The following is a 14,616-nucleotide window of genomic DNA, read 5'->3' on the forward strand; positions in this document are numbered from 1 at the left end:
AACTACCTACCTAGCCAGGAGACTTTAGACTCTCTGGGCCTCAGTGTCAGTGCTTGTCAAATGATCATAATATGCAGATTTTATGGGGATATGATTCAAATTGAATAGTTATATAAAAGTGCTTCAAATGGGCTGGGTGCGGTGGCTCATGGCTGTAATTCTAGCAGTTTGGGAGGCTGAGGCGGGTAGATCACTTGAGACCAGGAGTTTGAGACCAGCCTGGCCAACATGGCAAAACCCCGTCTCTACTAAAAACACAAAAATTAGCTGGGCGTGGTGGTATAGGTCTGTAGTCTCAGCTATTTGGGAGGCTGAGGCATGAGAATCCCCTGAACCCGGGAGGCAGAAGTTGCGGTGAGCCGAGATCATGCCACTGCACTCCAGCCTGGGCACCTGGGCAACAGAGTGAGGCTCTGTCTCAAAAACAAACAAACAAACAAAAAAAGTGCTTCAAATGGAAATGCTTCTAGTTCTAAACAGGTAGAAGGTTCTAACTAGTGATTGTTATGCATACTATCAAGACAACACAACACATCTAGTATAAAATAGGTGAGGTTGGTTATAAAATACTTTGGTTACATGAATCAGAAACTTAGGGACTTCTGGTGGTGCAGGCAATGAAAGTACTTGAGCTGCCTAAAGAAGAAAGACACCTTCCTGAGAGGAAAGTCTCTTGCATTTCACAGAAAAATTCTCCTAAACCAGTATCCTCCTAAACCAGTATTCCCACAAATAATTGTTTGTGCCAGGGCCTGAGTGATGCACAAAGTGGTCCCCTGGTGGTTTATGCAGCTTTTCAGAGTAATTTATTCCAGGATGTTTGTACACTGAGAGAATCTGGCACAGAGAGGGTCTGATGGAGGAGCATATCATAAAAGTTCTCTGACCCCAGCTGTGTGGGTGGGAACTGGGCATCTTTGCTGAATTGGTAAAGGCCTGGGTCTTCTAGTTTGCACAAGGGCTGGCATTCTGCTTTTACACTCACCCACGGGCCTGGATCTATGGAAGAACGTGTCAAGGGGCTGAGCTATTCCAAATTGCTCATTTCTGGAAAGTCTTCTTTCTTCGGGTTTGAACATGCAAGGATGATAATTTCACTTATTTGTCACAGTGCCTGGCAGGCCTGAACCCACTGTCTGTCCATAAAGGTCCTGAGGCTGATGCATCAATTTCAGGAGCTGTCATGTTCTAGTGGAATGCAGAGTCATGTGTGAACCAGAATGGATTCAGCCCTTAAAAGCGCCGGTCTCCTTAACAGGAGGGCCTCGGTTTTTATGTTGTCTTTCTGCCCTTCCCTGATGGCTTGTTTTCCAGCTGGGCACAATCACTGGTTCTTCCAAAAGGCACTTTTCTCTGTGTTTGCAATGCACTGTTTATGCCCCTGCAGCTTGGTAAGTAATAATATACTGCTTTTCATCTTCAAAGTGATTTATACACATTAATTAATCCTCACCATACTTCTGAGTTTCTGCACGTAAATAATCATCCTACTCCCATGATGTACTTAGGAAACCAAGACCCAGAAGGCAAACAAGTTTGCCAAGGCTAAGGAGAAAGGAGTCACTGGGGCCAAGATCAGCACTTCAGATCCTGACCCCTTACCATGCTTGCAGACCTGCCGTCACCTCTGGAGAGTGGCTGAGAGTAGCCCTATAGCTGCATGCTCACTGCCATCACTGCAAGGTAAATTGGCCCATTATATCACTCATTTTGTGTCATAAACTATTTCCTGATACTCCAGGGTCAAAGCATAATCTTACCTAAAGAATACATAATAAGAAATGATGGATTATGAATTAATAAATGATGCTAAGATGCTCAGGTCCAGCTTCCAGCAGCCTGCAGACTGAAAATAAACATATTTCCTAATCTATCATTTACAAGTTACATACCTGATTAAAACATTAAACTCTCATTGTACGGTTTCCCATGTATATGATTGCCCTTACAGAAAGCTATTCTATTTTAACTATCAAGCCCCATAAATCAGGCAGTAGCTATCTACCTCTCTCCTGCAAGCAGAGTAGAAGGGGCACTGGGGACGCTATTGGCAGAGGCAGGCAGTACCTCAATTTCTGTAGCTGGGATCCCAGTGGTGCTCAGTGGCCCCGCAGAACATTAGGCCTGAAAAGTAAGCGCATGAATCCTTTCTGAAGTTTCTGACACAAAGCCAAATCATGAAAAGACCCCGAAGGCACATTCAATTTGCTTCTACGGAGCCCCCTGAACAGACACCTGCGGAAGCACACAAAGCTACCTTTAGCAACACACAAGGGTCTACTCAAGTTATTCAACGGGGCAACAGATATCCTTCCGCCTTTCTCAGGTCAATCCATTACTTCATCCTTCATCAAGAGGTAAGTGAGAAGAAGACATGACTTGAAATTAGGGTTGGGTAGGTCTCAGGCCTCTGTTCCGGTATAGAGCTGTGATTTAGAGTGCAAGCTAGACTTTTGCAAAGCCCCAGATGAACACGGCACCTTTCCCTGGAGGGTCAGTTTTCTCACTTTGGGAGGGCATTCCTGAGAAATGCAACTGGTAAGGAATATAAATGCTTATTTTTCCATATTAAGACAATCATAGCTCTAGTGTGGAAGAAGGTGAAAAATTTATGTCAATTGTTGGTTTGTATTGGTGCCTTAGGCAGGGCCCCAGATCTGTAGGGGTGCACGGTCATGCCCCTTTGCCATCAGGCAAGCTTAGGAGAATGGGGCCAGTTCCTTCTTTGGCAGATACCATGCTTGCTGCCTGGGGATGAAGGAAAGTGTGGGAGCCCCCAGTGCTGAGCGAGAAGGGAGGGTTTATGCGGAGGGAAGGGGCAAGGCCAACACAGTCAGGGTTGCCTTTTCTTTTCTCTTAAATGGGAGGAGTTTCAGCATACGTGTTGGGAACTGTTTTGGAGTCAGCTTCATTGAGCTGGTGTTTTATGGGTTTGCTTTGCAACATGGCACAGCCAAACTGGGCCGGTCTCTCATAGCTGCCCTGAAACCAAGCCAGAACCATCAAGTGTTTCAAATAAACTTTAACAAACATCACCATGGCCTCTTCCTAAGCCAGGAGATCTGCCTTTGGCAGGCTCAACTGACAGAGCAGCAGCACTGGGGATCTTTGTTGGGGCCAGGAACTGTGAGCAGGCTTTGTGTGCAGCCCGAGAAGCTCTTATGCACGTGGCACCCTGCCTCTGGGCGCTCAGCATCTGCCACTTTCCGTGGTGACGCGGCTACACCCTATGGCTGTAAACCAACACCTCTGGCGTGCGGAGAAAGATACTCCAGCAACTTCACCTATGTGTCATACACTGAGTCACCAGAAGCCCCCTTGCCAGGAGAGGTGACCCTGATTCAGATTCAGCTGCCCATGGTGAGGAGAGAATTGAGGCTGAGAAGACAGACTGTGGAAGGGATATGGGCAAGGCCAAGTGTGTCTGGGTAATTCAATTCTGTATAAAGACCTGGATGGATGCTCCAGCCTGTCAGTCCTGTTTCTGTTCCACAGCTCTGAAAATAAGCTAGCTACTTTGGCTTTCTCTCGAATCAAGATGTTCTCAGGCATGCCAACCGCTATTCTTCAATTCGGTTTTTGGCTGAAGTTAACCAATGTTGCATACATCTCAAAGCACAGACCTGGGTTAAAATCCAAGGATGGAGAAAACTAGAAGGCCACTCCGAGAGTGAGGGATAGGTTTGCGGGAATGACAAGTCTCAGCTCATCTCCAAGAAAGGATATAGTAAGGATGCTTAATTTCTTTTCTGATGAATGTCATTTAGAAACATGAAGGAGAAACTCATCAGATTTAAGTAGATTTCAGGAGGGAAAAAATCACCTCCATCCATCACTCATTATCACATCTTTCAGGAGCCAAGAAGCAAACTGTACAGACATCAGAGGGCCTCTAGATTCACAAGTCCATGGCCTCTCCCCTACGTTGTCACCCCCAGCGTTGCTGAATGAGGCCGCCCTGACTTACCTATGAAATACGCCAGCAAAATAGCCAAGAGGAGGGCCGCGGCGATGGCAGAGAGGGCGGCACATTTCCAGCTGCAGTACTTGGAGGGCTTCTTCAGCTTGAAAGCCTTCCTGGAGAAAGTATTCCTGGGCAGCAGGCGGGGCGGGGGCGTGTAAACCGTTCCTGAGGTCAAAGGGTATCCTGGGGAAGAGCTGCTAAACAACGGTGTGCTCCCCGAGGAGGTCTTGAAGAGGAAGTGCCTGCCAGGAAAAGGGAAACAGTCAGAGTGGCCGTGGGTAGCCAAGGAGCAACCTTTAGCTGTTTTTCTTCCACCCTGCTCTATCTAATCCTAGCATAATCCTAGTTAACTAAGCTTACGCTGGAGTGAAGAAGGGGCGAACATTACATTCAATGATGACATAAATTAATTCCACAAATGTGCATAATTTGCTCCTTTCACATATGCATCTAGTTGTTATCTTCCACAACAACCTGCAAAACATTCAAAACAAATATGGAAACTGAATGACTGTCACCTCCTCAGAGATGATGCGGTTGAGGATGCTAAGCGTTTTCACATATCAGATACCCACTATTTAAAAAAAAAAACTTTTATTTTGGGTTCATGGATACATGTGCAGGTTTGTTATATAGGTATACTTGTGTCACTGGCATTTGATGTACAGATTATTTTGTCACCCAGGTAAAGAAAATGTGACATATATACACCATGGAATATTATGCAGCCATGAAAATAATGAGATCATGTCCTTTACAGGAACATGGATAGAGCTAGATACCTACTATTGAAAGGTACTTGAAATGTATTGTCACAACTATTGACAAACTAAATGTTTTAATATCTCCATTTTATTTTATTATGTTTTAAAATTTTTAATTTTTTCTTTCTGTAATCCAGATATATTCTTTTTTAAAATTTCAATAGTTTTGGGGGTACAGGTGTTTTCTGATTACATGGACAAGTTCTTTAGCAGTGATTTCTAAGATTTTGGTGCACCTGTCATCAGAGCAGTGTCCACTATACCTGATATGTAGCCTTTTATCCCTCGCCCCCTCCACCATTCCTTCCAAGTCTCCAAAGTTTATTATATTATTCTTATGCCTTTGCATCCTCATAGCTTAGCTCCCACTTATAAGTGAGAATATATGATGTTTGGTTTTCCGTTCCTGAGTTATTTCACTTAGAACAATGGCCTCCAGTTCCATCCAAGTTGCTGCAAAAGCCATTATTTCATTCCATTTTTATGGCAGAATATCTCCATTTTAGATGGGAGATATTAGGCTTGAAGACACCAAGCAACTGTCTGAGGACTGAGACCCAGAGCTCTGTCTTTTGATAAAACCTGTGTGCTTACATGTTACCCTACACTGTCTCACCCTTGTTGTTCTATTTTCACCTCCCCTGAAATCCTGATTCCTGTTCTGAGATGCCTTCTCCAGGTCATGTGATCATGATTAGTTCTTTGGAATCGTCTTTGCCTATCGATTGAATAGGTGTCCGTGTTAGCCAGAGCTGTGGTGTGACAACCACACCACAGAACCATATGGTAGAACAGGCAGTGCAGAAGAGGATATAGCTCCTCCTCAGGGTCAGGAGTCTGTCACTCCACGGGCACTTTAAGGAAGGACCATTAATTCTCTGACGATTCTTTCTTATACATGCCACTCCTAAGACTTCAAATGTGACTTGCTAGACCTTGTTTAAAACGATGATTTGTCTTCCAGGAAATATGTAGCGGGGTTTCAGGCAGGAGTTAAGTAAATGCTAGAGTCTGAGCAGCTGAGGCCACGGTCTATGTCTTATTTTGTACCTTGTTTGTCCTATGTTCCCAGTACTCACATCGAGCCCAACATGCAGAGGGGGATTTTAGTGAATGAATGAGTGAATGAATGAATGAGTCCTCTCATTACCTTGTAGTTTTACTCAGCTGCAATTCTAAGGTTTCAAAATGTTACTACAGTTATTTCCTTTCTCTTCACCTCTTCGGTAGGTGCTACTTAGTTTATTGGCCACTTACAATGTGTCAGTTACGATGCTACATGTTTCACTTGCAACTAAACCTCACATTAACCCCAGGAGGTGGGTACTATTATTACCTCAATTTTACAGATGAGAAAACTGATGCTCGGAGTTGGTAAGCAGGGTCATTAGGGCTCAAGCTCTAGTCTGCCTGACTTAAAAAAAAATTTTATTTACATCCAGTTAGACCCTTTGGAAGCTCTAATCAGACCTACTACACCACACTGCCTTGCCTCTGGGGGCTAGCAGGCTTTCCCAGTGGGCTTCTAAGGCAGGATTGCTGTCATTACAAATATTTGTATCTTGGCTGCTTCCAGATAAAACCTTGAAAGTATTTTAATCCTTCACAGAGATCAAACAAACCCAATACGACTGACAATCATGTCAGAAAATGAGTATCTGATTAGTGAATTGTTTAACACAGCTAACATTAAAATAAAGCTTAGAAGTTTGATTCCATAACTAAGACTTTGGACTCCTTGTCCAACGGCTCTCTTTTAGTGCTCCATTTTAAAATGGTGTTTTGGAAGAGGAGGCAGTAAGCATGGTGTTCATGACAGCACTGGATCACAGGACAGACCTTGGTAGTCCTTCCTGGTCGTGCTATTTCCGACAAGTACCTGACACTGCTTTTGAGAACCTCCATCTCCTCATTTGTAAAACAGAGGTAAAAGAGTACAGATACCTCATAACTGCTTACTGTGAGGATTGCAACACTGTGTAGGAAAAGCATCACTAATCCCATAATATCATGCAGGATTACGTAGCAAAAGCACTTAACCAAGGTGTGTCTCATAGTAAGTGTCAGCCCATGTGAGTAGCTTTTAGTATTAATTCTTCAGAGCTACATAAGGAGCCTGAAATGTAGATTTTAATTTAAGGCTTGGCAAATGTTGAACAAACACCTGAAGAGTTCTCTAAGTCACTAAATAATAGTCTGCTGCCTTATAACAACACTAGAACATATCCACAGCAGAAAGCCAGGGTGACAGAGAAACCTCGGAATTTGATTTAGGACTCCTTCAAATTTATTTCTTACAGAATTCTCCCAGAGTGAGTGTTGAAAATAGGAAATCAAATGAAAACAAAGGAACGTAAAGGCATTGTAAGGAGTCACTAATGAGTGAGAACATACGAGTTCCAGTTCTCGCATCCTCAGTGATCTTGCCAATTTCTAGGGCTTCAGCCACCACTGATGGGTCTTGAGTCTCCAAAGCTCCATTTCTATCTAGCTCATGACTCCTTAGCTCCTGACCCACATCCCGTTGTGCATTGGGTAGCTTGTCTTCTACATTTCACAGCTATCTTGAACAAGTCACAACCAAACTCAGACTATATTCCTTTACACGCCCAAGTCCACCCCTCCTGGACTTCCTTTACTCCCAGTTACCCAAGGAACTTCCTCCTTTTCCCTTGCCTTTCCCCATCCAATAGCTTAACGAATTCCATCAATTTCATTTCTGAAAACCTCACCCACTAACCCCATCCTTTAGCCTTCCTGCCTTTTCCTTCCCAAGTCACAATGCCAGTGTGCTCTGGCTTACAAATCCATGGTTATCCTTCCATGCCTGAAAGGGGAGACCTAAGTTTCAACATGGAACCAGTCTCTCTACAACCACTACCCATTTTTGGACCCTTGTTTCTAATCAGTGTTCTCAGCTCCTGTGCACTCACGCTTCAGCCATACAAAAAGACACACTTTCTTTTAACAAGCCCGCTCAGTTGAATCAAATGGCTTTTTCTGTTCTGTCTCACCTAACCCATCCTAGCTAACTCCTACCCAACTTCTAACCACCTACCTGGGGAATCTATTCTAACATGGCCCCCATCACTTTGTGCACTCACAAATCTATCTATCTGTCTATCTATCTATCTATCTATCTATCTATCTATCTATCTATCTACCTATCTATCTATCTATCTATCTTAGATTCTATTTATAAATAGAAACTTATTTCTCCCATGATACGGTTATATCCTGGTGTTATTAATCTCTCTCTCTATATATATTATTTTAAATGTGTCTATCCCCAACCAGAATGTGAACTCCTGGACACTTGACCTGGTATATATTCCTTACTCCTGTTATCTCTAGAGTGGAAACATTAGTGCCTGGGTATCAGTCATATTTGTGGACAGAATAAATAACTTGAAAATAGAAATGTTTTAGCAACATGAGAGCAACATGGTGAAAATTAAGAAGTTTAAATTGGCTTTAATGTTATTTTTAATACTCATTTATAAGAAACATATAAGGCTATGATTATATCTTGCATATGGCACCTCTTTGTGAAATCCTAAAAATGTTCCCTTGACAATTTAGTCCATTTTCTACACTTTCTTCTAAAAATAAAGTCAGCTTAGGTCACATGTCATCAAACAAAGCACCCTTTCTCCCTGACAAAGGCTTCTAATAACATTGAGAATAAAATCAGGTGTCTTTCTCATGACCTACAACTCTGCATGATCTGCCCTCTGGCTACCTCTCCCACTGAAGCTTCCACCGCTGTCATCCTCCCTTACTCCATCCATCATATTGTCCTTTTACTGTTCCCATCATATCACATCTTCTTGCCTCAGGGTCTTTGCACTTACTGTTCCTTCTGCTTGGAAATATCTGCACAACTTGTTCCTTCAATCTCTGCTCTCATAGCACTTTCTCAGAGAGATCTTCCTGGACCCTTTCAATTTCTTTTACTATCTGCCCTGTCATAACTGCCTTATTTTTCTTCATTAAATGCATATGTATATTTGCATATTACATATTTTCTGTCCCCCTCATTAGAACTGAATTTCAATAAAGTTTAAAATAATTATTTTTTTCATGCTATATCCTATCACCTAAAATAAAGCCTGGCTTACAGTGGGGGAACTCAAGAAATCTTTGTTAAATAAATAACTTACAACCTTTTCCAAGACCAAAATAATGAATGCTAAAAGAATAGTGCTGTGAACATTTTTAATTTTAAAATAGGCTCCTCCTGCCGTGTTGATGCCTGTTTGCCAAACAGATTTACAAGTTTGCATATGTACATGCAGGCAAGAGTCTATATTTACACATGCAAGGCCAGATCCCTCCACAGAAAAAACAACCTGCATACTTTTCAGCACTGCATAAGCCCTCGCAGGATGTATCTCTCAGGCCGCTCATTGGCACTGTGGTGTCTGTGATGATCGCAGCTAAAAGAAACCCGTTTAGTTATCATCTCCCTTCCTTCTAGTTTCTGGGGTTTAAAATGATTAAACAAAAAAACAATGATAAGTAGAATCCTATTTCTCCCATGATACAGTTACACCCTGGTGTCACTAATCTTTAGAAGATTAAATTCAGCAAACAAAAAGAGAAAGATTTGATAGAAGTGATCTTCAGACTGTGTCCCATAAATACCTGGAATTTGTACTGTTTTTAACGCAGTACTCAAGTGATCACCTGGTCCCAGGAATTTGTACTGTTTTTAATGCAGCCCTCAGTGTTAAAAACAGTACAAAATCCTGGGCCCTATCCAGGTATGAGGATAGGGTCTGGGAGTATATTGATTAAGAAGCTCCCTAGTGGCCGGGCACGGTGGCTCATGCCTGTAATCCCAGAACTTTGGGAGGCTGAGGCAGGCGAATCATTTGAGGTCAGGGATTCGAGACCAGCCTGGCCAACATGGTGAAATCCCATCTCTGTAAAAAATACAAAAAAAAGTAGCCAGGTGTGGTGGTGGGCACCTGTAATCCCAGCTACTTGGGAGGCTGAGGCAGGGGAATTACTTGAACCCAGGAGGCGGAGGTTGTAGTGAGCTGAGACCGTGCCATTGCACTCCAGACTGGACAACAAGAAGGAAACTCTATCTCAAAAAAAAAAAAAAAAAAAAAAAAAAAAAAAAAAAAAAAAAGGAAGCAAAGAAGCTCCCTGGCTGATTCTAGCGTACATTAACATTTAAGAAATTCTACCTGAATCATTTTTATGCCCTTCCAAATGCATCTTACTTGCAGAGGACACACCAGATTGTTAGCAGATATATATTTTTTTAATGTAAGCTTTGAATGTGGGCATCTTTAGGTGAAGTTTCATGAAGTCTGCAACTCCCTTTCAAAAGATTCAGCAAAAAGATCTCTATCTCTTAAGCTCTATAAAAATAGATAAGGCAAATGTGGCAAAATGATAGCAATTGTTGAAACCAGGTGGTTATTCTCACATGGTACTATTCCAAGTTTTCTGTATGTTTGAACATTTTCATAACAAAAAATTGAAAAAAAAAATGCAAGGTTTGATTCACCCAAGGATTTCAGTCACATGCTGCTAGAAAATCAAATAAAATGAAGCAAGACCCACAAGGTAGTGGTCTGGCCAGATGGTCACAGGGAGAACCAAGAGGGCTTAGGGGACTTCTCCTGATTTTTCCCTGAACCGGCTATTAAGACAGCTTCTCCCCCTCAGGGGCCTGCTCATTGTGTTCAGATGAATCATTTGTGATGCCCCAACTGAACTTCTTCCCAGTGGTCGGTCATGGAAGTAGCTCAGCTCGGGACTCCAGGCGTCAGCAAAAATGTGTAGTTTCCAAATGCACTTGACATTTTTCAAGCACAACTCAATTGCTCTCAGAATTGGCCACTTGTGCCTTGGAAAGGAAAGGCAAATGAGGGGCCCCCAAAGTGCTGTCCTTGGAGTTTGCTAACACTCCAAGAGATAGAGAAAACCAGTCCTTGATGTCTTACAAAAAATAAAAGAGGAGCTCACACACTTCTTTCCCTTCCCAGTCATGTCATGGTAGGGGATGAGAGCTTTGGTCATAGCACCCAGCATTCTGTGAGGCACAGGTTAGGGGCTTGGGATGGAATAGTGAGGCAAAGGCTCTGTGTTCTCAGCTCTGTATCCTGCATTCCTGTGACTTCTTAAGAATACAGGGATCATCATTTCACCCTAAACTATCAATCTTTTTGGTAAATGTCATCACTTTTCCTCATGTGAAAACAAAACCATTTAATAAAAACTGAGAAGCACACCTAAAAGCTGAACAGCCATTCTCCCATATGCTTTACATGACAGCAAAGATATGGATTTCAGGCAGAATCTTGGTTAACCAGGCTTCTGCTTCAAATTGGCTTAGAAAATTAAGGGCATGCATTGTCTCTGATTAAACAATCATGAAAGATTTTAAAAAGAAACCTAACAAACAAAAAAACCTCATGCATAAGATCCATGCAAGAAGAGCCCCCACCAATCCAAAAGGCTGTGAATTTTTATTTTATTCTTATGATACAGAAGGAGCTTGACAAATCTAGAGTGGTAGCTTTGAGAAGCGGAGGCTGGCTAAGCTACCTGAGGCTCCAACAAAAGATTTCTTTTCTTTTTCTTGTTTTTCCCTTTTCTCTGAGTCAATCACGAGTAAACTTAGTCATTAACCTTAAATCACACCAAAGAAACAAACAAACACATACATAAAATTCCTTTACACCAAGTCCCATTTAGGTTGCAACCAAGGGGATCCCCTTATTTTCTGTTGTTTTGGCTTTATTCCCAGGGGAAAATCCTAGCAGGGCTGTGAAACAGAAATGTACTACACAAATAAGTGTGCTGCCTCAACTCCAAAGGTCAACGCTTTTTTTCTGTTTCTCTCTTCCTCTCTCTCTCACCCCCTATCCCACGATCTCATCACAGTGTACCACTCAGCTAACCAGGACAACTAATGACTAACAGAGCAGACCGACATGTTGTTCTTTGCTCGCGAAGTCTGCAGCAGCAAGTGTTTTTGAAATACAGCAAAAGTCTTAAATGATCTCAACGTAGCACTGTGTGCAAAAGAGCAACTCTGGTTATCAGGGAAACCAGGTGTCGACTGTTGTTCTACCGAGAAAATTGACCTCCCCAGTAAATAAACTCACGGGTATTCAGAGGAGCGGATGAAAACATTGATACACAGCCCATTAATCCCTAAAATATTCTGACTATCATACATTCAGTGTCTGAAATTTGATAAAAAGCCAGGGGAAGGATAGAGGCACAAACACCCCAGGAACGGAGGCGTGGTGCTCAGTGAGGGAGATCAGGTGTGCACTAGAAAACTCCAGATTTCATTACATTTCACTGGTTCTGGCCATGCCCTTTGAAGCATCAGGTTTATTGTCTCTAAAAGAGTAAGTTTAATAAAGAGGCAGCCTATAAAGGGTACTGTAGCATGTAAAGTTACTGTAATTAGGTTTTCAGGAGTTATAATAAAACATTTAGCTGGAGAGAGGTTAAATAACCACCACCCTTTCTGGCACCATTAATATACTCTCCAATATGAAAAGGAATGGTGCCGGTTGAGGCAAAATTCAAGGGGCAGGGTCCTGAGACAGACAGAGACAGAGACATGGAATGTGGAGAGAAAGCAAGAACAGAAGGAGAGAAGCATAGAGGATGAGGTGAAAGAAGAGATAACGAGAAAAATGATGGATACTGTGCCACTGAGCCCTACTGGAGTAGCAAAAGTAGGTGATTGCTTAAGCGTTCTGTCTTTATTTTCCTGTTTGCAAATATAAAATGTACACATTACAAAAAAAAAGCATATGATTTTTTTTTTCCCCCAAGACGAAGTCTTGCTTTGTCACCCAGGCTGGAGTGCAGTGGCCTGATCTCAACTCACTGCAACCTCCACCTGCCAGTTCAAGTGATTCTCCTGCCTCAGCCTCCCAAGTAGCTGGGATTACAAGCATGTGCCACCATGCCTGGCTAATTTTTGTATTTTTAGTAGAGACGGGGTTTCACCATGTTGGCCAGGCTGGTCTCAAACCCCTGACCTCGTGATCCACCATTCTCAGTCTCCCAAAGTGCTAGGATTACAGGCGTGAGCCACCGCACTGGGTCAAGTATATAAATTTTAAAAATAGAAAGTAAACGTCTCCTATACTTTAGAGATAGATTGGTAAACATCTGGTGTTTGTAGTCAGAAGACTTCTTTTTCTACATAGAAACATTTCTTTGTTGTCATCATCATGATTATTATTCATTTAATTATTTAAGAAATCCAATAGGATGGTACCTAGAAGGCAGTTTTAAGTCTGCAAATTCTAGACTTAGACAACCAGGGTTTGCATCCTGGCTCCTATATTTATCACTGTGTGATCTTGGACAAGTTACTTAACCTTGCTAGGAGGCTGAGAATGATAGTCGCTACTTCATGGGCTTGTTAGGGGGATTGGGTGAGTTTATTTGTGAAATGCTTAGCATTGAGATTGACATCCAGTGAATGGTCAATAAATGCAGATATTAATGGCTTGAGGGCAGGAGCCATGTACAGTATATTTTAGCCTTTACTAAATCTCCTTGACCTAGCATAGCGCCCAGCTGATTTAAAATATGTGTCGAATGAATGAGTTGTTCTAATTAGCCTGGTGATTGGAGAATTGCAGGCACCCCCATCCACTGTCCCCTAGGAAGAGAAGGGACTAGGGATGTGACTAATGTGCCTCTTCTCTTCTTCCAGTTGAGAATTTATGCTTAGGTTGAGAAGTGAATTGTTTCCTTTAAAATAGGACTTAAAAATTTTAAAATTCTTACTTCTCAAGTTTGAAAAACAAGAAGCCAATAATCCAATTAGTGTAGTCAAAAGTCCCTTTTATATCATAGTTCCCTAAGCTTTGACTCAAGCCAGTCTGATTCAGGAAAAAATAGGCTTTCAAAGTTTCTCATCCCTGAACCTTGCAGCTCATAGGGGACTGCCACTACATTTGCATATGCCATGAACAACAGGAAAATCCTCTGTTTTGCCCTCTTCAAAATTTTGCAGCCGTACCAAAAATATTCACAGCTGGAATAATTAGCAACTCAATTTATTGCCTTCCGTTTTCTAAATAGAAGCTTCAACTCTTTATATTTAAATAGTGTCACACTGTGATATAACATAGCATTTTTTCATGGTAAAACTTTTTTTTTTTCCTCCATGAAATGATATACTGCTCAGTGTGACAGGCAAGGTCTCTCGAGGTCACTAAAGAAACCTGGTGTTTTGTGAGCAAATCCATTTCAGAGTCTTTGGATGAAATGAAGAGTCTTTTTTTTTTTTTTTTTTTTTCTTTTTTCCCCTCTGGAGTTGTTAACTTGGTGACTTTTTTCAAGTTAATTGGTAAGAGTCTTGATACAGTAGGGGAAAAAAAACAAAGACGTCTGACTTTGACTTCAGATTTGACCTTGAATTCGCTATGCACTATCATATGGGAGTGTCCAGACAGCCATTCCGAATGGACTTACATTTGTGTTCACCAGCAGTTAGAGGTGGATGAAGAAAAAATGCACACCCTCAGACACAGCCAAGGAGCAGGATGATTTCTCCCATCACGTTTAGTGTCTGGACCATTCAGACAGTCAGACGATGTTCAGGCTGGAATGACCCTCTGGGTATGTCCCTATATCATATTCTGCTTCATGTGATTACATTTGTTTTTGTCTTGTTTCTTAAGTCAAATTACAAAGCCAGGCTCTCTCTCTTTTGTTTTCTGGTATCTTTCCTTGTTCATAGTAGGTGCTCAAAAAGTCTGCTGAAGGAATTCACTAATTATGGTAGAGGGGAAAATGAACGGGCTTGAAGCCAGGTGCACCTGGACTCAAATCTCAACTCCACCAGGAGCTACATGATGTGGGGAAAGCTAGGTATTCTCCCTG

At 42.1% G+C, this 14,616-nt stretch overlaps 1 protein-coding gene across 6 annotated transcripts in view; it reads right to left on the reverse strand.

Annotated features, from left to right (window-relative positions):
- The window catches only part of TENM2 (teneurin transmembrane protein 2), a 1,303,382-nt gene that overhangs the window by 268,673 nt on the left and 1,020,093 nt on the right, over positions 1–14,616 (reverse strand). For all 6 annotated transcript variants that reach the window (XM_050794625.1, XM_050794624.1, XM_050794626.1 and 3 more), the window contains one exon: positions 3,968–4,206. In XM_050794625.1, the coding sequence (XP_050650582.1) occupies positions 3,968–4,206 (239 nt within the window). The remainder of the gene's footprint in view (positions 1–3,967; positions 4,207–14,616) is intronic.

The sequence above is a fragment of the Macaca thibetana genome, chromosome 6 (genome assembly GCF_024542745.1).
Source record: "Macaca thibetana thibetana isolate TM-01 chromosome 6, ASM2454274v1, whole genome shotgun sequence".
Lineage (NCBI taxonomy): Eukaryota > Metazoa > Chordata > Mammalia > Primates > Cercopithecidae > Macaca > Macaca thibetana.